Source organism: Lissotriton vulgaris, chromosome 1_1 (assembly GCF_964263255.1).
Source record: "Lissotriton vulgaris chromosome 1_1, aLisVul1.2, whole genome shotgun sequence".
NCBI lineage: Eukaryota > Metazoa > Chordata > Amphibia > Caudata > Salamandridae > Lissotriton > Lissotriton vulgaris.
Window position 1 is genome coordinate 8529198 of NC_141685.1, and position 27694 is coordinate 8556891.

At 46.5% G+C, this 27694-nt stretch overlaps 1 protein-coding gene across 2 annotated transcripts in view; it reads left to right on the top strand.

Annotated features, from left to right (window-relative positions):
* LOC147736947 (CD5 antigen-like) overlaps positions 1-27694 on the top strand; it is a 343294-nt gene that overhangs the window by 123918 nt on the left and 191682 nt on the right. For both annotated transcript variants that reach the window (XM_086953947.1, XM_086953957.1), the window contains exon 3: positions 397-714. In XM_086953947.1, coding sequence (XP_086810073.1) covers positions 397-714 — 318 coding nt within the window. The remainder of the gene's footprint in view (positions 1-396; positions 715-27694) is intronic.

Genomic DNA, 27694 nt, shown 5'->3' on the forward strand with positions numbered 1-27694 from the left:
TTTTGCAATGTCTGTCTGATGCACAGAATACCATCAATTGGAATTGAAAAAATACACTGACAGGGGACTGTGCATCACTGATGAATTAATTATGTCCCAACTCATCTAGACAAATCTACTGGGTGGTGTCTCTAGGCTTTTTGTTTCCCATAATGCGTGATTTGTATGAGCCGGGAAGCTACCTAATTAAAAGTAGAAAGATTGAAGAGTGAACACTTAAAAAGTATTTTTAATAAGGTTCTGTATAATGGGAGCTGACCTCAGAATTAATTAGGGTGCACTTAAATGTCAGTAGTACTTCTCTCTTTTCTTGTCTCTGTATTACTTGATAACTATTATTGATAATGGTGAACAAATATCACCGTTTATCTATAAATATATTCTCCTTCTTTTAAGACACTGCAGATGTTCGACTGACAGGATCCAAAGCCCCCTGTGCTGGGATTCTACAGGTGAGGCTGATTAGACGCTGGGGAAGAGTCTGTGACAGCCAATGGGACATGAAAGATGCTGCTGTGGTGTGTAGAGAGCTGGACTGTGGAGTTCCAAATTCAGTCCCTCCAGCCTCAGCCTTCGGAGCACAGAAGAATGATCGAGTTGCGATGTCTGATGTCCAGTGCAAAGGAGATGAAGCCAGCCTGCTGCAGTGTCCCTACAGCACCAAGACACAGGACTTTTGTTATGATGGGAGGTATGCAGCCGTGAACTGCGCAGGTAAGAACTGCACGACCACATCTGACGAACATGGAATCCAAACTCAATGAAACCTACTGCAGAGTACAGGACTTCCCCCATCTACCACCTCATGATCACCCTTCTCTTGCAGTTTAAGACAGAGTGCTCCCAGCTAACATTGTATGAACTATTTAGTGCAACCACACATCCTCCTGCAGCACTACTTCCCTTTCCACACAGCGTGATTACTAGGGGTGGGAGGACTTTACATAGTCGCGTTACGCAAAGCTCCTCGAAACTGTAAATAATCTCCATGAGCACGGAGAGTTCCGTGAACATGCGGAATCGCTTGTTCCGCCAGTTTGCAATGCCTTTTTCCTGTTTGCGAACGCTGTTTGCGTGCTCTGGGGAAAATATTTTGCCAACACCCATTTTGAAAGCGCGAACAAGCAAAAATTCTGCGAAGCCGCGGATCGCGGAATTTTTGAAAATCCTGTGTTCTATGCAGAACACGAAATTAACCAAATTCTGCGAGCGGAACGGAATTTACCTCTTTCAATAGCAGTTCTTCCCTTTCCGTCCGACTGCATTATCTCCTACAGCACCTGCCACCCCAGTTCAGACATGGCTATATGCAAATCAGTCTGACCCTGTGCCTCATGGGAACGGTGAGGCACAGGGTCAAAAGCGGTACAAAAGGGGGTGTACAAAAGGGGGGGTGGTGATGGACGGAGCATCTGAATCAATCAAACACTCACACCCAGTCAAAGAACGGTGATGGATTAAACCCAGATTTTTTGATTGGGTGTGAGTGTTTGATTGATTCAGATGCTCCGTCCATCACCACCCCCTTTTGTACCGCTTTTGGCTGCCATAAGTGTGGCAGGGTTGAAGTAATCAGGGTTCCCAAGGCCTACATGTTCCGAAGATAACCCACTTACAATCAAGAACTGTTGGCACGGAAACTGTAAAAGTCAAAGAACAAGTTTATTAAGACCCCATGGGGTGGTGGTACACTCAAACAGCACCCTTCGGTAATGCAAGAGGTATCACACCGAACACCGGTGTGACCCCGGTTATATACAATTTTGGGGCAATAAAAGATAGGCGGCACAAGTTAAGACACATTTTAAAGACATATATGGTCATGTTTTGGAATACTGCCAGCTCATTGGAGGGGGCACAACTCCGCTGGTCAGTTTGGTGCACATTCCTGAAGGTTTACGGGTCAGCTGGAACTGCGCATGTGTGGCTTGACAAATACTAAAAATAGCTCGTTGCTGGGCAGATTGGAGTGGTCAGTGGAACGGACAACGGACTAAAGGGCACGCCGGCCACGAGGCCGCTCATGATCTAAGATGGCCGCCGCAACATTCAAAATGGCGTTTTCATATATAGCCAAGTTAAGGAGGACAACGTGTAGGTTCAGCTAATCGCTAATGCGGCTGGGCCAATTACGACAGACGACCCTTTTAGCGTTTAGCTGAATCTACCTCATAGTGAACATAATCAGGATGTTCGTCCTCGATGTCTATTAACATTATTTGTGTTACCTCTTTGTGAAGCATCATTTTGTCATGGGCAAGAGCTCGTCTTGATGGTATGCAAGCTGATAAACACATTGAACATAAAGCTGGGCCGCATTGAATACATAGGCATATGAAAAACATGGCTCCTACAAGTATACAGAGAATCGTCAATAGTTTCCAGCCCCAAGTTGCAAACATGGACCAGAACCATCCCGAAAGTGTCCAAGTTCCATTGTCCGGGTGTATCTCAGCTGCAATTTTATGAAGCTTGGAGATGGCATCATACACAGATGGAGAATTGTCTGGAATATATACGCAACAGCTGCTTCCGATAATTCTACATGCCCCCCCACGATCAGCCAAAACGACATCCAACACCATCCTATTTTGGAGCGTAACAATCCTGGAAATCTGTAGTTCCTCAGTAATATTCCCCAGGGCAATGGCAGTGTCATTCGCTACAGCCTCGACAACACGTGTCAGTCGTCTGATTTTCCGGCTGTTCAGTGCAGCCCCCACAAAGGAGAATAGTCCCAGATTAAAGTCCACATACTGTTGCAATGCAGTGTCTGTTTGGTCAACGTCCTCCAGGACAACAGTTCGCTTAACCCTATTCAAGACGAAGTCATGGTACAACGTATAATCATTGTGATACATTGGAGGGGCAATGAATACAGGAGGTAACACAAACGATACGTAGCACGTGCCCAACCACCCCAATGGAAGCTGATGGTAGCCCTTCGTTCCACAGATAAAATATGTATTTCGTGATGCAACAAATGAAATGCCATTCGGGCTATCAAACGTGAAAGTAGTATTACACTCGCTTTTCTCCACTGCAATTGAGCCCTTGTTCCTGATACATAAATCGGCTTTTGTAGCAATGACATTTATAACATGGGCACTAGATACATTAATGTTCCGCTGGTTGCTGTATACACGTGGAGCAGACACATTATCAGGCCTATACTCTTCCCATTCAAATCGAGTGCCCTCAGCCCGGGGAAACCCATCCTTGTCATGGGAACATACTTTATTCAAGCGGAAAAGCACCCCCCCTTTGGTTGGCCATCTCAAAGTAAAGAGGAGGGTGTACCAAGCGTTGCATGACCCATTATGCGAAAACGGGAGTGGAATAAGTGGGGTGCCCCCTCTCTTCTGGTGCCCTGGCAACATCCCACACACCCAGCAATTTGAAGTATTGGTCATGTTATGTGTGTGGTGAAGAATCTGAACGAAACTGTTATTCAAATACGTTTGTCGGTGTCGTTCTTCATCAAAGGGCAATGTAAAATGAAAATGTTCAGACGGAGCCGGGGTAGTCGGCAGCAAATGTTCACGTGCAGGCACCACAAGTTCGACTACCCAGGCTATAATAGCTATCACCACAATAGTCAGAACAAAGAGAAAGGCACCCAATATTTTCTTATCACGAGATGCCGTTGATGCCATAGTTCAGGAATGTTCGTGCAAAGTCTCAAATAGCACAAATTGTTCACAATGTCTCAGATACACATACGTGTATACCTAAAAAAGAAAAATACGGTGCTGAACTCCGAGGTAGCCGTTGTTTTCTTCTCCGGGCCAAGACGGGTGTCGCTACTCTGGCAGAACTGATCCCCCCCCCCTTGGAATTCCCGGTTTCCGTTTCACAAACCTGGAGCGGTAACCAACCAGTCATAAAAGGCAAAAAAAAAAAAATTCTTCTTATCGTGGGCGCAAGTTGTAGCGCTCTCGTCCGGCAGCAGCTTGGTCCGGGAAGGCTCCCTCAACTTCGGTCGACGTCACAGCTGGGCTCTTTTCTTTCGCCAAGATCTCCTTGTAATCGGTCAGCGCAGCTGGGCTCCAGACTGCTTGCTCTCTCAAACGAGCGTATCATCACATGATCACCAGGATGGAGATCATGGCCCTCTCCAGTAGAGTTGTCAGGGAGCGCTTCTCGAACCTGTTGATGAATAGAGAGCAAATCATTTGTTAATCTTGCCAAATAATCATTCATCATAACACAAGGCACATCATGTATTAATCGCGGCTTGGGCACCCCCCAAATATTCATCGGGCGGCCAAACACCACCTCATAAGGCGTAAGGCCAGTTCGTGAGTGGGGTACTGATCTAAGAGAGAGCAGTGCTAGCGGCAAAGCATCTGGCCACTTCAACGATGTAGACGCCACAATTTTGGCCAGCTTAAGCTTCAACGTAGCATTGTACCGCTCGACCAAACCTGCTGACTGAGGGTGGAATACAGCGTGGAACTTCTGCTGAATCCCTAACCCCTTCAGTACATATTCCACAATCTTCCAACAAAATGAGGCCCATTATCGCTCCATAGAAATTTACAAACTCCAAAGCGAGGAAAGAATTCCTTAAGCAACACCTTAGCTGTTGTCAAAGCCGTGTTGTCTTTCGTGGGGTAGGCCTCAACCCATTTGCTAAAAGCACATACCACCACTAGGACGTACTTCAGGTTATTGCAGCGCTCAAGTTGGATGTAATCCATTTGAAGCACCTCAAATGGTGCAGAAGGTGGAACGAACCCTCCTTTCGGAGTATGGGTCCTCTTTCCAGGATTGTGTTGCAAACATACCAGGCAGGTCTGCACTACTCTCTTTGCAGTATTAGCAATTTCGGGATGTTCTCAAACTCGTGTTAAAAGCCGAGTGATTGCAAGAGCTCCGACATGAGCCAGTCCATGTGTCATCTGGACCATCGCCTGTAAGTAAGCCGCAGGCAATTTCCACTTCTCCATGTCTTTGCTTCTCCAACAACCCTCATCATCTAGTACCCCATCTGCTGCCCAAGCCGCAAGTTCAGATTCAGTAGCTGATTTTTTAATATCCAATATTTCTGCTCTAGCATCATTCCATCGCTCAGCCTGCGATTGTACCACATACATGGGGGAGCTAGTTCGGGACATAGCCGTTTGTCTAGCTATGCTGTCTGCAAAGGCATTTCCTTGACCCACTTTATCCGTAATCTTTTTGTGGGCACTGCATTTTACTATCGCTACTTTCTTTGGGCCTAACAGCGCATTTAGGAGATCACGCACTAGTTCTCCGTGCATAATGTGCTCTCCGTGAGATGTCAAAAACCCACGTTCTCTCCAAAGTAGCCCAAAGTCATGTGCCACTCCAAAGGCGTACCGGCTGTCCGTGTATATGTTCACACATAAACCAGCGCTCAGTTCGCAGGCTCTTGTTAAGGCTATCAGCTCTGCTGCCTGAGCCGACTTTTGTGGTATCCTAGCTGTTTCTACCACTGTCTTAAGTGTCGTGATTGCATAGGCTGCGGAAGTCGTGCCATCTGGTAGCCTTAAACACGACCCATCGACCCACAGTTCCCCATCCACATCTGGAAGTGGCACATCCTGTAAGTCAACACGACCCTTTGTCTGTTCCTCGGTCAGGAAAACACAATCGTGATGTTTTTCTTCCTGACCCTCCTCGGCCGGATAGGGCAATAAAGTGGCAGGGTTCAAAGTAGCACATCTTTTCAGTGTAATATGTGGCGCCAAGAGTGTCAGCTCATACCCTGTTAGCCGTGCACTCGTGAGATATTGGGTCTTTGTTTGGTTTAACAGGGCATCTACTGCGTGAGGAACTAACACCAACAATTTGTGCGATAACACTATTCCCTCACTCTGTCGTATGGCCACCGCTGTTGCTGCTACCGCTCGAAAACACCCAGGCAACCCTCGTGCTACAGGATCCAGAATGGCAGAGAAGTATGCTCATGGTCTCTGTTTATCCCCATGTAATTGCACTAATACTGACAACGCGCACCCATCATTCTCGTGCACGTACAATGTGAAAAGTTTCGTATAATCTGGTGTGCCCAACACGGGTGCGGAACAAAGGGCCTGCCTCAGCTGTTCAAAAGCTTTCTGACATTCATCTGTCCACTCAAGAGGCACTGGTGTGGCTTTGGACAGTAATGCTAGCAAAGGTTTTATGATATGTGAAAAACCCATGATCCATTGCCTACAAAAGGACGTCAACCCTATAAAGGCACGTACATCTCTCTGCGTGCGGGGGACTGGTGTGTCTAAAATTGCTTGAATTCGATCAGATGTTAATGCACGCCCCTCCTTAGACAACAGATGACCGAGATAGGTCACCTGGGGTCTACAGTATTGAAGCTTTTTCTTGGAAACCTTATGATTGTTTTGTGCCAAAAAGGAAAGCAACGCAAGTGTGCTCTGTTCACATTGTGCATAGGAGTCAGCGGCAAGCAGAAGGTCATCCACGTACTGGATGAGCGCAACGCCAGACTGCAATTTAAAAGAATCTAGCTGCCTTTTCAAAGCCTGGCTGTAGATGCTAGGACTTTCAGTATATCCTTGGGGAACACGACAAAATCTATACGATTTATTATTGAGCGTAAAACCGAACAGATATCTGCTATCAGGATGAACAGGGATAGAAAAGAACGCATTCTTTAAGTCATTTCATTTCATAAACTTTTATTCGATTATAAAATTGCATAATCATAAAAAGTACAGTTTTATAAAAATTCAAGAGTTAATGCATTAAAATACATGTCTATGGGTTTAGAAAACAATTTCACGACGAGTTTTTATTACCAGTTTTAAGAAAGTCACTATCATTTTAGCTTCATGCGGATTTTTCGGTGACTGAAGGTAAGCGAGAGCGGGATATGTACATCTAAGTCCACTTAGACGAAGAGGGGGAAGGATCCACTTTTTCCTGGCTGCTCTATAGTACTTGCAGAACAGTACAACATGGACAGTTGATTGATTGGAAGCCCCGTCACAAGGACAACAAATCAGGTTCCGGGACCAGTTATTCGGTTCTGGAAATGAGACCATTCGGAAAAAAAGGTCGAACCGTAGTCTTGTTAGTAGAAACTTTTCATAGTTCGAGAGAAAGAACAACAAATAGGGCTGCAATAACTTCTCTGACTGTAGTGAGCAAATTTTTTCATTTTGTGTTTTGACTATCTCGGCCTGAAGGCGAAGTTCTCTTAGGTGGCCCATGCAGAGTTCTTTCAGCTTTTTCTTTGAGATGTCCTCTATTGATGGTGGATCAGAAAAGTATTGCTCCCGATCAAGGTCTTGGAGAAATTTGTGGATGTAATTAAGCCAGGGTATTTTCCTCCAGTGGGCTAGGCCAAGGCATTCTGTGATGAGGGAACGCGTTATGTGACTTTCAGGATTGCACCATATACGGTGCCAGAGCATAAGAGGCTGGCATCGTATGGTGTCTGTCACATATTCCATCCCTAGCTCCCGATGTGCTGCAAAGATCGGGGAGCTTTGGGGAAGGGCTAGAACATATTTGATAAAAGCGTTCTCCGTTACCTGGAGTTGGTCTATGTTTCCATAGCCCCAAATGCCTGCTCCGTAGGTGGCCACGCTGTGGCATTTTGCGTAGTATATTGTTAGCAATTCCGATGGAGCTGGTTTGCCAAGTTTTCTGGAGAAGGCACTTAATGCCGACACTGCTCGGCGGAAATTAAGATTTCTGGTTTCGATTGCCTTACGCCAAGTCATTGTATCATCCACAAGTATACCCAAGTAGGGGTATACCGTTGTTTTTTCCAGCCTGTTTTTGTTGATATACATGGATTTGGAGGATCCATGTTTTGGTCCGATGGTCATTGTAAATGTCTTTTTAATATTTACTTTTAGTCCCAGGGAGTCCATAAATGCCACGTATTTGTTCAGCTGCCGCTGGAGTTGATTAGCTGTCCGGGCCAGGATGACCGAGTCGTCGGCATACAGGAGGATGGGTATTGGGCGGCGTGCTATCTGCGGAAGGTCCTGGCTCCCTTCCAGCATTGCATGTTCAATTCCATTAGTATATAAGTTGAACAGGAAGGGAGCCAGTACGCACCCTTGTCTTACTCCTCGTGTTATTTTAAAGGGGCGTGATAGTTCGCCTGCAATACCGTAACGAACTCGGCCTTCCGCGTTGGTGTAGAGTTCCCTAAGGAAAGCTAATATGGATGGATCCACTCCAAGGTTTGTCATGATCTCCCACAACTTAGCATGCTGAACGCAGTCGAAAGCCGCGCTCAGGTCTACGTAGACCAGATAGATTTTTCCTCCTTTCGCACGGGCGTATTTCCCGGCCAGGAGGGTCAGGTTTAAGGCCTGATCCACCGTCCCGAGCCCCTTCTGGAAACCATATTGCAGGTCTGTGATGATACTGTTCTCCTGGGCCCAAGATTGTAGTCGGTCCAGGAGTAGTCGACCTGCAATCTTGCCCGTGGAATCCAGAAGGGAGATCGGCCGGTAGCACGCGGGATCATTACGATCTCCTTTCTTAAATATTGGTAGAAGGGTGGAGGTGGACCACGATGGAAGAAGACCAATTTCAGTAACTGCTGTCATTAACCAGGTAATTATTAGTGACCAGTGCTCGCTGTTGTATAAAAACAAGTCCATGGGTACCCCATCTGGCCCGGGAGCCTTGCCAGTTTTTGACGCTTTGAGAGCCTTTCTAACCTCACTTACAGTAAAGCGTAGATTGATGGGGTGGAAATTGTTCTCTGCTTGTGCTTGATCTTCGGTTTGAGGGAGGTCGGTTGGTAAGCCAAAGATTTTCGTAAAATGATGAACCCAGTCGTTCTCAGTTATTGCCACATCCAGTTGATGTGGATCTGCGGCATTGTCTAGAAGGGGTGATCTGATGGTCTGCCAGAATGTGGTGCTGTCTTTTTTTAGTGCGCTCTCATGTAGTAGACACCATAGATCATGCTTTATCTGGCGCCTTCGTGTTTTCCGGGCATTGTTATACTCTTTCCTTCGGTGTGAGATTTCTTGAGCGTCTCTGGGTTTCTGTCGAAGGGCTTTTTTAAGGGACGTGAGGGCCTTTCTGCAGTCAGAATCAAACCATCTCCTCATTGGAGGTTTTGGTTTGTTTGCAGTGTGTTTAAATAGCTCGTCCCTTATTGCTCCTTGGATGTTGTGAAAGGAGTTGATAATTAATTCAGGGGAGGCCTCTGCGGACAAGCAGTCTCTTATCCATGGTTGCGTTTTTGCAAGTATCCTTTGTGAGGAAATTTCAGGGTCAATCTTTGACCATTTAATGACATACCCATTCTTCCTCTTTAATGTTAGTGATTGTTGGTCAAGAGAGCTAACTTTTGTTGCAGTGGAACCCGCTTTTCCCATGAGGAGGTCCATGCTCAGGGGGTAGTGGTCGCTAATCGGGCTGGACCCTACTTTATAGTTTTTTAGTGATCCTTTACAGGTATTTGAGGCTAAGATGAAGTCAATAGTTGACATACAACCGCGCCCGTGGAAAGTAGGTTGGAATTTCTGAGCCGGGTCAACTAGTTCATTGGCAAAATCTAGGTCCAGGGTGAAGAGAGTTTCGTTGAGCTTGTTTCCACTCGGAGTATGTGCAAAGTGTGGGATGGGATTTCCGGATTCGGTTTGTAGACCGCAGATTCCACTTTCATGATTGAATGAATGAATGAAAGAAACATTATTTGTATTGCGCAGCTATGCCCAGTGGGCGTCAAGGCGCCTAGTCCAAATAACGACTGTGAGCAGATAGAAACAGAGCCTACTGGTATGCATTGATAAAGAGCCAGGTTTTCAATGACTTCCTAAAGAGGTCAAGGGAGGGCAGTATTTTGATTTCCAGGGGGAGTGAATTCCACATCAGAGGAGCCAGTATGGAAAAAGCTCTGCTCCCCCATCTAGCCTTCTTGGCTCTGGGAACAACCAGTTGGTTAAGCTCACTGGATCGGAGACATCTACTCGGAACGTATCTAGAGAGTAGTGATCCAAGGGCATCAGCCGAACCTGCAGTTAAAGCCTTATATGTAAGGCAGAGGAGTTTAAAAGTAATCCTTGAGGGGATGGGGAGCCAGTGAAGGTTCTTCCTCGCTGAGGTCATAGAGGCCAGCCAGGGCAGAGCGAGAGCAAACCGCGCTGCCGCATTTTGTATAACCTGCAAGCGCTGGAGCAGACCCTTGTTGGCCCCGGCGTACACTGAGTTACAGTAATCAAGCCTTGAGCCAACAAGGGCGATCACCACCTGTTTCCGTGCCTGTGGGGACAGGTAGTGTACGATTCTTTTCAGGGTCTTGATGACTCCCCAACAGGTAGCCACCGTTCTGTTGACCTGAAGCTCCATGGAGAGCTGGGTGTCAAAGATGACGCCTAGGTTCCTGGCAGATTGTGTTGGTATTGGGCAGCTACCTAAAGAAGGAGGCCACCAATCGTCTGACCATATGCCCTGGTCCTTGCCAAAGACCAGGACCTCTGTCTTGTCCCCGTTCAACTTCAGGGAGTTGGCAATCATCCACTCTGCAACAAGTTGCATGCAGGCCCTAAAGTTAGAAGCGGTTTCACCCACAGAGTGAGTCAGGGACACCATAATCTGCGTGTCGTCGGCATACGACACTACCTCCATCCCCTGAGATCTTACTAGTCTTGCAAGTGGGGCCACGTAGATGTTAAACAGGGTCGGACTCAATGCCGACCCTTGTGGCACCCCACATTGCAGAGACTTAGCAGGGGAGAGGTATTCACCTAGCATGACACACTGCTCTCGTTGTTGAAGAAAGGAGCTCAGGAGACTGAGTGCCGGTCCTTCTACCCCTGCCTCCCTTAACCTAGTTGTTAAAGTAAGGGGAGACAGGGTGTCGAATGCTGCTGAGAGATCTAGCAGCACCAGTACGGTGGTTAGACCCAAATCCACTTTTCTGCGGATGTTATCCATGACTTTCGTCAGAGCAGACTCCGTGCTATGCATCTTTCTGAAGCCATGTTGGGACCCGTCCAAGAAACCAGAGGTATCGAGGAAGTTTGAAAGATGGAAATTCAAATGGGTCTCCAACATCTTAGCCGGGGCCGGCAGAAGAGAGATGGGTCTAAAGTTCTTCAGTACTCCAGGGTCCAAGGTGGTCTTTTTAAGCAGCGGCTTTACAATGGCTTTCTTCCAAAGTGACGGGAAGATGCCCTGCTCCAATGCTCCATTCATGACTTCCAGCAACGGAGGAAGAATAATCTCTCTGCAGTTCTTCAGTACTTTCAGAGGAACTGGATCAAGTGGAGATGACGATTTAGTTTTGTCCAGCAGGCTGTTAAGATCCTCTAGCGAAAGGGCAGGGAAATGATCAAGGGAGTGAGAGGATTCTGTAGTCCAGGCTTCCAGACGTGTAATTTGGGAGAAATCCTCAGCACTAAGCGAGTTCCCCTGCGACTTTAGAGCTATGATTTGGGCATATTGTTTGATTAAAATCGCCTCCCCAGATACAGTTTATTGTCATAGTTGAGTTCGCATCTTGTATTGAAGATACGTGTGCTACCATTTCATCAAGGTAGGAGCAGCATTCCAGGGTGCCTGTGTTATTATAATAGTTTATGATTATAAAGAGGTTTCTTGATGCTGCCGTCTGATGGGTGAATTGGATGATTTGGTAAGTGGGTGTTTCTTTTGTTAGTTTTACTGTAAGTGGTAAGGTGTTGGAAAAATAGATCATGAGCCCGCCTTTTGGTCTTCCCATGGTGCTTGGCGTAGCTTTAGTAAAAAATGTCTTGTAGCCCGCTAGGTGGAGAGGGGATGTACACCAAGTCTCTTGTAGGCACAAGATTTGGTGGGTCCTTGCTGTGTTCAGCCATAGGGGACATGATATTTTTTCTCTTAGGCCTGCAACGTTCCAGTAGGCTATACCTATGCTCATGACCTCTTTAATTCCCTTGATAGCAGTTATAGTTATCTTGGTGGTGTGAGTTTCGATAATTGTATCAGGCTCGATGTTTATTCTTTGGCTGGTATCTGCTTCTGCTAGGTGGGAGCGGGTCGAGAATTTATTTAATTGAGGCAATGTTGATTCTGATGTGTAAGATGACTCTAGTTGTGGTGTCGGATACTTATCAAAAACAGGTTGGTGTGCGGAGTCTACGTTATGGTGGTTAGATTTGACCGTAAATGGTCAATCGACCATTTCAAGGCACTCAAAACGGTTTTGGGTCGGGAAGCCCTGCCATCCTTCATATGGTTGATAAGGTCTGTCCTGCCAATAGGGTATTTGGCGTTCGACATATCTACCTCTTGGTCCTCCCCTATCTAGATAGTCGCATGGGTACTCCCTCTGGCTCCATGGTGTTTGACACCAAGGGTCCTGATTCCGTAGATCTTTAGAGTGATCTTTGGGATAGTGGTGCCATTCCCATGGTGGATAGTTGCGATGTTGTTTCGCTGGGGGATAGAAAAAGGAGAGGTGGCGGGCGTCTATTCCCCCTTTTTTATCAAGTTGGGGCCAAGCACAAATGTGATCTACGGTTGCAGGATCTCTACAGGTTACGATGATGCAATCACCGCGTATTGTCTTTTTTGTTTTGCCTATCCAGGCTACCCTACGGGCTGTAGTGATCCCTCCCGAGAGATGGGATTCAAGGGGTCTGTTTATGCTAAGCCACTGCATGGTCTTGTTCTTAAGTGACCATGCAGTTTCTGGGGTGTCGTCTGTTAGCTCGGGTACTCCTGTTAAAACTATTGTGTAGGGGGTGGCTTCCGGAGGCATGTGGGCGGGACGTCTAGCTGTGGGAGGTTTTTTCGGCGTGATTTTGGGTGAGTTCTTGGGTGTGTTCTTGGGTATTTTTTGGGAAAGCGATGGGGTCGGTGGCTGGGGGTCAGGCTTTTCTGTGGTGGATCTGCTAGGGTCTGGTTTGGCTAAAGGACCTGGGGTGCTTGCCGTGGCCTTGCCTGCAGTTATTAATTGCTGTACTTTTGGATGGGGTGGTTTCCCCTGCTGGGGAAGGGACGTGCTTGCGGTGGATTTGGATATGGTAGATGGTTGTTTTAGAGACTTTTGTACTGAAGATGTTGTGTTTGAATGACTGACTGTTTTCTGTACGTGCGTTTGGTTTTGCTTTTTTGGTGGGTGCGAGATGTTATGTTGACCCCTTACGTCAATCCGAGTATTCGTATCTAGGAGAGTGGCCGAAATTATTGTTAATTGAGCTTCAAGATTTCTAATACTTAATTGAATAGGCTTTAAGTACTGGTAGAGTAAGTCCTTGGTTGTGGTAAGAACTTGTGAAGTGATTCTACAGGTTTTACATTGCTCCGGTGCGCTATCGTTTGGAGTTGCCTTGTGGGGTAGACTTAAATCAGAGATATGTAATATGCTGTTTGAGGTTGAGGGGTTTGGATCAGTCATTTTATCTTCCTGACAATGAGAGCTGTGTGTTCCTTCATTGATTGATGGTCGTGTTTTCAGTATTGCCCCTTCTCTCTCGCCTAGCTGGGTTGAGTTATTGATGGATCGGATATCTCCTTCGGTTTGACAGCCAGCTAGGTCGGGAGTTGCTTCCAGGTCGTCCATTGATATTGAGGGGTCCGACTCTGAGTGAGTGACCGACAGGTCAACTACTGATGGAACGGTGTTTAAATCTGAGACGGGGAGAGTCACAGGAAGAGAACAGTTTTGGGTATTTAGATTAATTGGGGAGGCGGCATTTGCTATTGCACCCAGTGATGATCGCTTCGCGTTGGCACTGATAAGATCCATGGAAACTCTCTTCTCCATTAGAGCTATACTTTGGTTTATCGTCTCATGGACCCGAGATATAAATAAGTCAATAGGGCCTGTTACCTGTGCTACCTCCTGGGCGTGTTTGGATTTGTGTTTTGAGGCACTTCTTGTTTTAGGCGGCATAGTTGTGTGTTTGTTACTGGGACGGTGTTCAAAGAGGGGTGGCCCGGTTCGGTCTCTATCGGGCACTAACGGGCAACAACGGGCCCGCCCTTGGCCCGGGCTTTACCCCGGGCTCCGACCCGCGCGCGTCCCGCGATGCGCGTTTGTGGTCCTGGTTATGAAGACTGCAGGTTGAAAGGGGGCGGGGCACTGGGAGGGGGCGCGGCTCCACGGGAAGAGGCAACAGCTGATGTGACTAACGCTGAGCCTCGCAGTCCCGGAGCCGCGCCTCACGCCTCCTCTGCGGCCACGCAGATGGTGTGAATCCTCTTCACCAGGGGCTGGAGCAAGATTAGGCGGTAAGCTACTCCTGTAGCGTCAGGAAACAAATGCGAGCAGGAATCCTCACTGCGAGCGGCACCCGCGCAGCGGGGCCGCGAGAGGTTAAGAGCAGTCCTGATGGGGGCGGGGCACTGGGAGGGGGCGCGGCTCCACGGGAAGAGGCAACAGCTGATGTGACTAACGCTGAGCCTCGCAGTCCCGGAGCCGCGCCTCACGCCTCCTCTGCGGCCACGCAGATGGTGTGAATCCTCTTCACCAGGGGCTGGAGCAAGATTAGGCGGTAAGCTACTCCTGTAGCGTCAGGAAACAAATGCGAGCAGGAATCCTCACTGCGAGCGGCATTCTTTAAGTCAATAACACTAAAGGTGGTGGCTGTCGGTGGAACCAAGGTAAGCAAGGTCGTAATATCAGACACCACCGGGTATTGGGGAATGACAATTTTGTTGATCTCTCGCAAATCAATAATAAATCGATAGATTTTGCCGTCAGTGTCTCTCTTAAGAATCGGAAGAATAGGACTGTTACAAACATTATAAGGGACCTCCTCCACAACCCCTGCAGAAATCAAATCCTGAACAATATGTGTCAATGCAATTTCACCTTCTCTCGAAATCTTATACTGTGGCACTCGTGGTAGAGGGGCCCCCTCCTTAACAGTAATGTGTATTGGTGGAATACGCATCTCTCCCACATCCGTATCTGAGGTCGCCCACAACGTATGCGGTAGAGAGGCCAAAGCTGGAATGTCTAAAATAGCATAAAATCTGTCAGGGTCAGGGTAATTGTCATTCAGGATAACCCGCACTCCCCCTGGAGCGCAACGTATTGTCGCTCGAAAATATTTAAGCAAATCAATACCCAGAATATTGTCTGGGGTATGGGGTGATAACAAAAATTGGCCGAAACTGAAGTATTTGTCAAGACATAGTGCAAGGGGTTCGGACAATGGGCTGGGGGAGGGTGTGCCATCAAACCCTACACACGTAATCATTTCGCCAGACAGGGGAGCCCTCGGAACCAAGTTTTTCGACAAAGCGCTACGAGTAGCTCCTGTGTCGACTAGAAATTGATCAGTAGAACCCAGAATGCCTGCTGTTACATATGGACCCTGCTGATCTACCGGCACTTCAACTGATTCCTTACCCCATCCTACGCAGTCCTATGCATGCACATAATCCTGATGTTCCACATTCTCTCCCTCCGAAATCTGATATTGATTCCGTCTATCAAACGTATTTCGTTCGTCCTGGCCACGGCCCCTCTCCTCAACCTGCCTACGATCACCTCCACCACCTCTCGCTCCAGTATAACCTCCTCTTGACCTTCCACTTCCTCGACCACGCTGACTACGCTGTTCACGAAGTACCGGACGATCGTCGGCCCAATGCCCAAACTCCTTACAATACGCACACTGATCCTCCGCTATGTCCGTACGACCATACGATGCGTTTCCTCCACCTCGTCTACCTCTATCATTCCCTCTACCCTGTGTTCCCCGAACCTGCGCCAACATCACCTTTGTTTTCAATTCTTTCGCCTTTTTCTCTACACTTTCTTTAGCCTCCAATTCCTGCCGCTCATAATACTGAGCCATAGTTAACAAGGACGCAGGGGTCGCCGTGGCCCAGGAACTTTCACTCGACTTCAATCGTTTCGCAATCTCCGGTAGGAGATTAGCTACATACTTATCTACAAACAAATGCCGACCCGTATCGTCTGTCAAAGATTGACCACTGTAATCATGAAATGCCTCCTCAAAACGTGTAAAGAAATCTGAGACCGTTTCATCGGGTTTCTGCTTGCACGACGTCAACATAGTCCAATCAATCTTTTTAGAGGGAACAAGCGTCTTTAATTTAGTCAGAATAGCTGCCGGGAGATCTAGAATTAACTGACAAGGCTTACATGCTGGTTCCCTGTCTAAATCTGCAGCATTAATTTCTTTCCATGTGCCCCCCAATATCGTTTCATCATTATTTTTACGAATTTGCCGCCACATATCAGGTGGCAGAATTAACCCAAAGAACAAATCTATATCCACAAGAGTCATCACACAAGACGAAATAGCCCCTTCCACCCCTTCATAAAATGCCGCCGGGTTTTTTCGAAGATCAGGTAAAGAATTTTTCAATGCCATAACGTCTGCTCTATTCCACGGCGTATATACCCAATTATACACAAAATACCCTTTCGCATCCTTTGACAATTTATCATCATCCGTACCTTCCCCTTTTGGTGGAACATACAAAGGCGCGGCTTCACGCATAGGCATAACATGCAATGCAAAACTCTTATCTGAACCACGGAGAGAGCACTCCTTAGTCTGCCCATTATTGCCCGAACCAGACTCCTTTTGCCTATTTTTCCTCTCCTCCCGCAATCCGGCTGTCTCATCCCGTAGCGCGATCAATTGCTTGAATAGGTCGTCAGCATCTGAAAGATCAAAATCACCTTTAGCCAAATTCTCACGATATACTGACAACGATTTAGATTCTAACGTGTCTGAAAGTTCCCGATACGCGCCTACAACTTCATCCGCCAAACTAGACAGAAAATACATTAATTCAAGATCCGACCACGCTTTCTTTTCTTCTAACAACTGCTCCTGAGAAACACAATTCTTAGTTACTTTACGAGCCCAACTCCGCAAATGAGCGGACCTCGCCGCAGTAAACCTGAGAGCAGATATACCCTTGTGATCCGACTTATCCTGTCCATCATCCTCTGAATCCCCAGCTGGAGCCGTCGGCGAAACATATGGAGGTGGTGACCGATCTAACAAAGAAAAATCATCAATTTCATTATTAAGGACAGGATAAAGTGGTCGGCGGATAGGAAATTGACCAGTCGTCTGCAATTTACGTTCCCGTTCCTCCCTTTCTTTCTTCTCCTGAGCCTCCTTTTCCTCAAGCTGTAAAGCCTTATCCCGAGCAGCCTTGCGCTGCTCTTTGTCCGCCAAGGCAACCTCACGCTTCATTCGCTCGCGCACCGCTTTCTCCCACATTCGCACGCAATCAAACATATTTTGTCTAGACCTGCGTTGAAACAAACATTGCTCTACAAACTGTACTTTACGTAAATCGAACGACCCATGTAGAGGCCATTGCAATTCAGGATCGGCCTTTGTATACTTATGCCATAATTTGCTGTACATAATAGGGGGAAGGCCATGCTTGATATACATCTCACGATTTGGTGTTCCCTCTGGGGGAGCCGGCTGTGCTTCCGCTAACCTAATTGAGGTACCCTCTCCAAGACAGCACATCCCTCGAAGTGTGCTGAAAACAGGCATGTTCAAAAAGTATCACGAAAGAGTGACACCGTATAAAAAGGCACTTACAGTACTTCACACAAATGTGCCGCTCAAAGGGAAAAAAAAACAAAGTTAGAGAAACATCTCTACATGCCTGCCTATGTGAAGTGCACTACACATATAAGTTCAAAGATCACAAATTCACAATGTTAGCTAACTCAGATCAAAACGTAGGACTTCGGCAAGCGTCCGAGGACTACCTTACCGATCACAAATCACAGAATTTCAGTAAGCGTCCGAAGACTACCTTACCGAACACAAATCATAGAACTTCAGTAAGCGTCCGAAGACTACCTTACCGAACACAAAGCTTACCCAAAGTCTCAAATGTCCAGATTCCAACTGCCAAGGTCTTGTAAGCCAAATCAGCCAAACGGCACTTTCTCAGCGATGCAGACACTCGAAAACTCAGTCGGAGACTGGCGCCACCTGGAAGGTCAGATCGGAAGGAAAGGAAAAAACACCGTGGCAGCCAAGACTCGGGTCACTCGTGGCAGCGCGCGTCCATGGCGAGTTTCCAAGCCTTCGTCACGACCTCTCCTTCGGGCATCCGAGTCGCCGATGAGTCCCTTCGTGGTCGCCAATTTGAAGTAATCAGGGTTCCCAAGGCCCACATGTTCCGAAGATAACCCACTTACAATCAAGAACTGTTGGCACGGAAACTGTAAAAGTCAAAGAACAAGTTTATTAAGACCCCATGGGGTGGTGGTACACTCAAACAGCACCCTTCGGTAATGCAAGAGGTATCACACCGAACACCGGTGTGACCCCGGTTATATACAATTTTGGGGCAATAAAAGATAGGCGGCACAAGTTAAGACACATTTTAAAGACATATATGGTCATGTTTTGGAATACTGCCAGCTCATTGGAGGGGGCACAACTCCGCTGGTCAGTTTGGTGCACATTCCTGAAGGTTTACGGGTCAGCTGGAACTGCGCATGTGTGGCTTGACCAATACTAAAAATAGCTCGTTGCTGGGCAGATTGGAGTGGTCAGTGGAACGGACAACGGACTAAAGGGCACGCCGGCCACGAGGCCGCTCATGATCTAAGATGGCCGCCGCAACATTCAAAATGGCGTTTTCATATATAGCCAAGTTAAGGAGGACAACGTGTAGGTTCAGCTAATCGCTAATGCGGCCGGGCCAATTACGACAGGGTATGCTCAGACGTGAGTTCCTTGCTCACTTTGCCACTGGATTCAAGCAAGCCGGGCTGAAGACGGCTGGAATGCCAGAAACCGGTCCTCAGAAGCTTGTTTCCGGTCCATGGAAGACATGGCTCGGCAGTTCTGGCTGGACTGTTCCCATGAGGCACAGGGTCAGACTGATTTGCATAGAGCCATGTCTGAACTGGGGTGGCAGAGTGGGCTAAAGAACGGTGATGGATTAAACCCAGATCTTTTGACTGGGTGTGAGTGTTTGATTGATTCAGATGCTCCGTCCATCACCACCCCCCTTTTGTACCGCTTTTGGCCGCCATAAGTGTGGCAGGGTATGCTCAGACATGAGTCCCTTGCTCACTTTGCCACTGGATTCAAGCAAGCCGGGCTCAAGACGGCTGGAATGCCAGAAACCGGTCCTCGGAAGCTTGTTTCCGGTCCAGGGAAGACATGGCTCGGCAGTTCGGGCTGGACTGTTCCCATGAGGCACAGGGTCAGACTGATTTGCATATAGCCATGTCTGAACTGGGGTGGCAGAGTGGGCTAAAGAACGGTGATGGATTAAACCCAGATCTTTTGACTGGGTGTGAGTGTTTGATTGATTCAGATGCTCCATCCATCACCACCCCCTTTTGTAGAGCTTCAGATTAAGGCATGTTAGCATTTCTTCAGCATTAAAGGTTATCGTGACAAATGTGAGGCGTCTCTCATGTGACCATTGATAAATCTTGGGATTAAAAATACTCATTGTGATGAAAATAAAATTTAAATAAATGATTAATAAATCTGGACTAACATGTTGCATCATTGATATGCACACGTGATCGCTGTGCGCCTGGACATGGTGTTAGAGGTTGCACCATTCCTTCCGTTGTTTTACACATCCACTGCCCCAGCATCAGGGTTCTTTGAGAGCAGGTCAGGGTCTGGATCACTTTCTTCCTCCTGTCTTTAAAACAAATAAAAGAAGATGGAGCATGGGTGCAATTAAAAGAGGCTGCATCTAAAAATCATGCCAAAAGATATTGGGAAATAATCGCTGATTGCTGTGCCACAAAAGTGAATTTGCTTCCTATCCCCTTTAAAGAAGAGAATTGGAAAGTTCACTTATTAAATTGTAAATTGTTGTGTCTTATAAAGCGCACTGCTACCCGGAGGCCTCGTAGCGCTATAGACCGCTGGGGAACCCGTCCTGGCTTTCCCTGTGAGATAGTCCCTCCTGGGGGTCTCCAAGGTGAAACCAGGCATCCCCGGCGTTTGTGTGGGGCCGTTGTGGAGATGAGGCAAGCTAATGCCCAGAGTTGCCGAGTGTGCTCCCTGGTCGGAGTAGGCACCGATGCGAGAATTATCAGTCTGCTGATCCTGGTCCAAGACCCTGCCGCGTCGGGAATCGAACCCTGGTCCCGGGCCGTTCTCTGCACTCGGGTCTGCCGCCTCTAACCAGTGAGCCACACCTCTCCACTTATTAGAACCGTACTCTGCTAATCTTACTTCTACTAATTCAACCCTTGTGACATCTAGTCAGCGTATAACTCCTGAATCTAACTATGTATACACAATCAATGATGAAGTCGGAGAAATCAAAAAATTTAGATCCTCTGGAGCAATGGGTCCCGATGAAATCTCCATGACAGTAATTAAGAAAGAACCAGTTATGTGGGCTACATATCTAACTCCCCTGTTTAATCATTGCTACTCCCAGGGAAAGACTCCTCCATCCTGGTCCAGATGTATTCTAGTCCCCTTATATAAAAAGGGTTCTAGAACACACCCTGGTAACTACCGGCAAATAGCTCTATTGGATGCTGCAGGAAAGATCTTTGCCCATAGCTTCCTTGATCATCTATCGGAATGGGTGGAGGAGAAGAAGGTTCTTCCTTTAGTGCAAGCAGGTTTCAGGAAAAATTATTCAACCTTAGATAACATCTTCATGCTGAAATTAATAGAGGAGAAATAAACAATTATCCACAATTCAAATGTATGTATGGCGTTCATAGATTTCTCAACGTCATTTGATAAGATAGATCGCCCTTTATTATGGAGATAATTGCAAAAAATGGGCGTGCCCCATCCACTGTTACCTTTAATTATTGCACTACATTCACAAACTTGGTGCAAGATACTAATGGGTGGAAATCAAGGCTTATCTGAAGCTATTCCTACTGAAAATGGCCTGAAGCAAGGTTGCTTGTTAGCGCAGTTGCTGTTTTCCCTAAATATAGCTGATCTACCTGATTGTTTTAATTGTGCTGAGGGAGACGCCCCAAAGATAAGTAACTGGTCATTTGCATTCCTCCTTTACGCAGATAATATTGTATTAATGGACTTAACCCCTAATGGGTTGAACAGAAAGTTGATTTCCTTGCAGAACTATACCGTCAATCACTTCTTGAAAATGAATGTTTCAAAAAGTAATATTTTACTCATGAAATGTAAGAAAAATAGAAAATTTTGTAATTTCAATTGGCACATAGGTTGCAGACTCATATCCTTATTTAGGGAAACTAATGGCAGGTAGCACAAAGAACAAACTCCATATTGAATACAGCGCATCTAAGCAGTATCTCACGCCAACGGTTTGCGTATTTTTTATGATGCTATGGGTAGAAGGCATTTTTTACATGTATTAATGGTTTTTAAAGTAAAAATTCCATCAACACTGCTTTATGCCATTGAATCCATCCCTGTCAAAGATGAGAATTTTTTGGACAGAATCAAAGGCCAGATATTGCGCAAATTGTGCAATTTTAATACTTTAGTTCCAACGGCTGGTATTAGGCTGGAATTTGGCTTAATAAGATCCTACATTCAAGGTCTAGCTAGGGTTTTAAGTTGGGGATACCAGTAGAAAAATAGCGAGCAAGACTCATTAAGAGGGATCATGTGTCAAGACATTTTTGGTGTTTGGGCAAGTAATTATTCCTTTTTTCATGATTTTCTATTTGCACAACAAAACTTCTCTGTACAAGAAGATTTAGTGAGTACTCTTCTTCCTTCAGAATTTAAATCTTTCTTAAAAACCTCTAGTGGCAAGATTAGTTTTAATAGAGACAATGAATTCTGTAATTCCAAAAAGAGACTAGAGTTAATTGCAAGGACAAACACACCAAAAACTTCCAAAAAATATGTATACTGGAATTTACAGCATGGAACCCGAAGACTTCTCACACTATGTCGCATGAATGTTCTACCTTTACACGATCTAACTGCACACTGGTCCCCAAATCTGAGTAATGGAAAAATCTGTAATCTTTGCAATTTGAGTGTTCAGACCTTGGATCATGTTTTGTTTGCATGTCCCTCATTGACCTCGAGCCGCCGTCGTTGGCTACGGCCAATGTTCTTACAAAATGCTGTCAAATATGTAACTTCAGCACGTGATTTTCTATTTTGTCCAAAAAATGAAGCAGTTTGTTCAAAACATTTTAATTATTTTAAGGAGTTCATGTGTTATTTTAATCCTGTTCTCTGCTGCTGTTTGCACAAGAGGGAGATGGTGTGTTCTTTTTCCATCTTCTGTTCCGCTGCTAGCTTAAAGTCTCAGATAAAGTGAGATACTGACTTGTGTTTTTTTGCACATGCACTGCAGCTACCGTATTACTCTTTGGATAGGATAGGATATGTTTTATAAATTCCGTTTTCTGCTAAAATCAAATACTCTGCTGAGGATGAATTCTGCATTTTATTTAGCATTTTAACTTGTTGACAGTTATTGCCCCTCGTACATTTTTGTACTTTTCAGGATACATCTTGCGATTTTATTCAGTGTATTGTTTGTGGAATGAGTGTTGCTATATTTACATTTTCTTGTATTAATTTGTATGTATTTTATGTGGACCTCATATGAGTTCCAAATCTTAATAAATATTTGAATTGAATTGATTTGAACCCTGTCCCTCATCAGTAGCCATGAGCAAGCCTTGTCAACATATGGTTTCAGCCTGTTGACATGGTACACCCTATGGGGGCTCCTGTGGGTTCCAAGGTCTACCAAATAGGTAACCTCTCCCATCTGTTCATCAATCATATGGGGGCCACTCCACTTGTGCTGGCTGGTAAACAGTCAGCACAGCCTTTTGGTCATGCCAGGCCTTTTGCAGTTCCTGGCTAGCCTCAAGATTTTTGGTCGCCTTTTTCATATACTCTGCAATCCTGGAGCAGAGACCAAGAACATAGTCCCATATGTCCTGTTTAGGGGGTTATTATTATTATTATTATAATTGCATTTTTTAAGCGCGCAGCTACCCGGAGGTTTCCCGGCGCTAAAGAAAACAGTGAGTGAGATATGTTTAGAGGGGATCCGTACACAAATTAAGTATTAAAAAGCCATGTCTTGATGCCTTTACGGAATGTACAGCAACAAATTTCAGATCGTAAGGATTGGGGCGTAGAATTCCATAAGGAAGGTGCCAGCAGAGCAAACGAGCGGCCGCCCACTTTGACTCTGTTGACCCGGGGGATCAGAAACTTGTGTTGTGTGGAGGATCTCAACGTGCGGGAGGGAACGTAGTGCTGAACTAAAGAGGAAAGGTATCTTGGGGCCTTACCCATTTTAATATGGTGCATTATGCAGAGAGCTTTAAATTTTACTCTGCTCTCAATGCGCAACCAATGCAGTTTACGTAAATGGATAGAGGCCGATGACCTGGCAGGCAAATTGCAGAGAAGGCGGACTGCCATGTTCTGGACCACCTGGAGTTTCTGTAATACCTCCTTACAAGCACCCAGAGGCTGAATGTTCCCGTAGTCCAGGCGTGAGGTGACAAGAGCCTGGACTACAGTCCTCAGGGTATCAGCTGGAAGCATCCACGTGATTTTTCTCAACCACCTAATGATGGTAGTACAGGTGGCAGAGACTTCTACAACGTGTTGTTTAAATGACAGCTGGTTATCAAAAAGAACCCCGAGGTTGCGAACTGAGGTTGAAGGGGTAGGAGAAGGGCCCATCTGGAGAGGCCAATGTTGAGGGCCCCAGAGCGACGTTTGCGGGCCGAATAAAAGTAGCTCTGTTTTATCTCCATTGAGCTTTAATTTATGACTGTGCATCCAGTTGGCAATTCGTTCCAACCCCGATTGCAAGGAGGAAGTGGAAAGGTGTTTGTTGGTAGAGAGAGAGTAGACGATTTGTGTATCGTCTGCGTAAGAGTAGATCGTGAGGCCGGCTTGCTCTGCCAGGAAGGCAAGAGGTCTCACATATAGATTGAAAAAAAGAGGGCTAAGAATAGATCCTTGGGGCACACCGTGGGGGGAAGAAAAAACAAAAGAAACAGACGAAGAAGAAAAGACTTGAAAAGTGCGGTTAGAGAGGAAGCTAGCAATCCAGGCCAGGGCGGACCCATCAATGCCCACCGATTTCAGGGTGGACAGCAAGATGGAATGGGAGACGGTGTCAAAAGCGGCACTCAGGTCTAACAAAATGAGTGCCACTGTCTCCCCGCTGTCCACCTGTTTTCTAATGGTCTCCGACACACCAAGGAGCGTGGTCTCAGTAGAGAAGCCGGCCCTGAACCCGGATTGAGAACAGTGAAGAAGATTGGAAGATTCAACATAAGTAGTGAGAAGAGAATTAACGTGTTTTTCCAGAATCTTAGAGTAACAGGGAAGCAAAGAAATGGGACGAAAGTTAGAGGGGTTATTTGGGTCCGCGTTGGCCTTTTTTAACAATGGAACCACCATGGCATGTTTCCATTCGTTAGGGACCTTAGCTTCAGCCAATGAAGCATTGAGAAGATTCAGAAGGACCTGAAGTATGGTAGGATCCAAAGTGCGTAGAATTTGTGGAGGCATAGGATCAAGAGGAGAGCCAGATTTTATTTCATTAAGATATTTTTGGAGAAGTAAGAGCGAAATTGGCTCCCATGAGTGAAGTAAACGGGAAGTAGGAATTGAGTTAGCTACAAACACTGGGGGTGGCGTCGAAAATAGCATAGATCTTATCTATTTTCTCCCTAAAGAATGTTGCCATTGAGTAGAGTCCAGACAGGGGTCTTTCGGGGTAGAGGACATGCCTGACAGATCTTTGACCACTTTGAACAAGGCCTTAGGTCTATTTTGGGCATTAGTTATAGTAGTGTTGGCATGATTAGCTCTGGTGGTGTCACAGGCAGAGTGATAAGCCCGCAAAGCGGCCTTATATCTAGTTTTATTAGTGCTGCAGTAATTGGAGCGCCAAATACGTTCCAGTTTCTTACAGCGAGATTTTTCAAGGCGAAGTGCATCATTGAACCAGGGAGCCGGAGGATGATGAATCTGAGATTTATTTTTCTGCATTGGAAGGCAAGAGTCTAGGGCAGATGTCAAGCAGGAGCTGACAACCGGCGCCTCCTTTGTGGTGATGATGGGACACGTAGGTTTGGAAATTTCAAGGCAGGCAAACAATTTATCCTTATCTAATCTTTTCCAATTCCTACTAGGCTGTTGATGGTGTGAACTCTTGACGGAGCAGTCATTAGTTATCTTAATTGAGAAATCAATAATAAAATGGTCAGACCAAGTCACGGAAGAAGAAGAGTGATAGGTAATACAATTAAGATTTTAAATAAGGGGATCTAATAAATTACCGGCTTTGTGGGTAGGGCCGGATTTATGGAGATGGAGGTCCAAGGCGGCTAAGTCCAACAGTAAACACGTACTTATAGGACATGAGGATTGATTAAAATGAATATTAAGGTCACCAACTATAAGAAAGTTAGTGGATTGTAAAATCAAAGGGGCAATAAGCTCAGGAAGAGCAGAGGCCCAGACCGTAGCTGAACCCGGAGGGCGGTAAATAAGGATTCCTGTCAACGTGAAGGAGGGAGAGAGAAGAAGTTTAAAAAGGCCTGCTTCACAACTGGGAAAATCAAGGTCTTCCCATTTACAGGAGAATTCTCTTTTATAAATAACAGCGATCCCTCCCCCCTCCTTGCGAGCACGGTTTCTCCCCACAAAGGTGTAATTGTTGGGGAGGGCAGTGGCGATGTCAGGGCCGGAGCTCTCGGTGAGCCAAGTTTCTGTAACAAACATGGCTGCCGGGCTAGCTGACTCAAAGATATCCCTCCTGTGCCTAGGGAGAGATCGGCAATTGATGCTAATGAAATTAAACTCAGGGCCGGTTATCAACTTGGGAGAAGGGTCCTGATGTGTAGGAAGCCGGACGTCCCAAAAAGTGGAGGAGAGAGAATCTGTGACCAAGGTAGCAGAGTCCAGCGCGAGGGTGCATATAGGGCATTTTAAGGGCGCATCTTGGCAGTTCAGGCTAGGAGCAAAAGGGCAGGGAGGTGGCTGTAGACTCAATAGAGCCGAACATGAGTATGTGATAATATCTGGGGCAGGAAGAGTGGTCCCTGGTCCCGGTCTGGCGCGGACGGGCGCAGACGGGCAGGACTTTGGCACGACTTCGGCACGAAGTCGGCGCTCCCGCTGCGCTCGTCCGCTGCGCTTCCGGTGCCAAGGGGCCATTTAAGCTTGTGGGGCGGGAGGGGCCGAGCACTAGACCGCTCGCCCGCTCCTCGCCTCACACAAGATGGCGCCCGAAGTAGTCAGACCCAGCCAGACCTTAAGTCGTCTGTGGTGGGGGCTACAGCGCTTCAGAAAAGAGGCAGATTAGTTCACTATGTAAGCGCCGAGTGCGCAAGAGCCATAAATGTTTTATTTTTAAAAATTGTGGGCGAAAACAAAATAACATAAAATACACTGAAGGCAGTTTTAAAAATATCAGGCATCAAGTCGCAAACAATTAAAACACAAATGCAAAGTCCCGGCTTCCGCCTCAGGACCTACTCACTCGGCTGTGGTAACTCCCATCCCTCCTTCACCAGACACAATGGACCCCTAACAGGATGTCCAAACAAAAGTTCAAAAGGGCTGTAACTAACCCCCTTTTAAGGAACCTCCCTGTAGGTAAATAAAAGGCAGGGCAAAAGTATGTCCCATCTACGCCTAAGCTTTTCTGGGAGACCTTTATTCATGCCCTTCAAGGTTTTGTTGAATCTCTCGACTAAACCATTGCATTGTGGGTGATAGGGTGTGGTGAATTTGTAATTCACTCCACATTCCTTCCACATTACAGTCAAGTAACTAGACATGAGGTTTGTAGCTCTGTCTGATACTACCTACTTAGGAAAGCCCACCCTTGAGAGTACTCCCAAGTGGGCCCTTGTCACCACGGGAGCTGTGGTGGTCTGAAGTGGAATGGCTTCTGGGTACCTAGTGGCATGGTCGACCACCACCAGGATAAATGTGTGCCCAAAGGCTATCTGAGCATCCATGGGACCAACTATTTCAATCCCCACTCTTTCAAAGGGAACCTCCACCACAGGAAGTGGTATCAGGGGGGCCTTTGTAGTACCACATGCCTTGCCACTAGCTTCGCAGGTGACACAAGAGCAAAAAATTCCTTGGTGTCTTCAGACATATGGGGCCAATTAAAGTAAGGGAAAATCCTGTCCCAAGTCTTGTTTGGGCCCAGGTGACCTGCTAAGGGAATATCATGGGCTAGTGTTAATAGGAAGCCCCTGAACTATAGAGGTATAACCAACCTCCTGGCTGCACCAGGCTTGGGGTCTCCACTCTCTGTGTATAGGAGTTCATCATCCCAATAGATCCTATGGGTACAATTCGTATTCCCAGAAGCCTCAGCAGTAGCCTGATTTCTGAGGGGTTCAATAGAGGGACAGCTCAGTTGCTCCTGGCTCAGATCTGCCCTGGAAGGGCCCCCTGTCCCCAAGAACTCAAACTGAACAGGCTCAAGCTCATCTGGGACAGTTCCTTCTTCAGAACTAAGATCATCTCCCTCAAGAGACTGATGTGTATTCTGAGTCAGGGGGGAAGGCACTGCCTTAACCCTACTGCTCCTCTTCTTGGAACACACCTTGTCCATTCTTTCAGAATCCAGGGCCTGTTCAGTTTTAAACATTTTGGCCTGTGACCTGGTCACAGCAAACACATGTGCAGGGATTTCTAACATTTCTGCATGGGTCCTGAGCTCTACTTCAGCCCAAGCTGAAGTCTCTAAATCACTGCCAAGCAAGCATTCAATGGGGAGGTCTGCACTGGTTTACAAGGCTTCA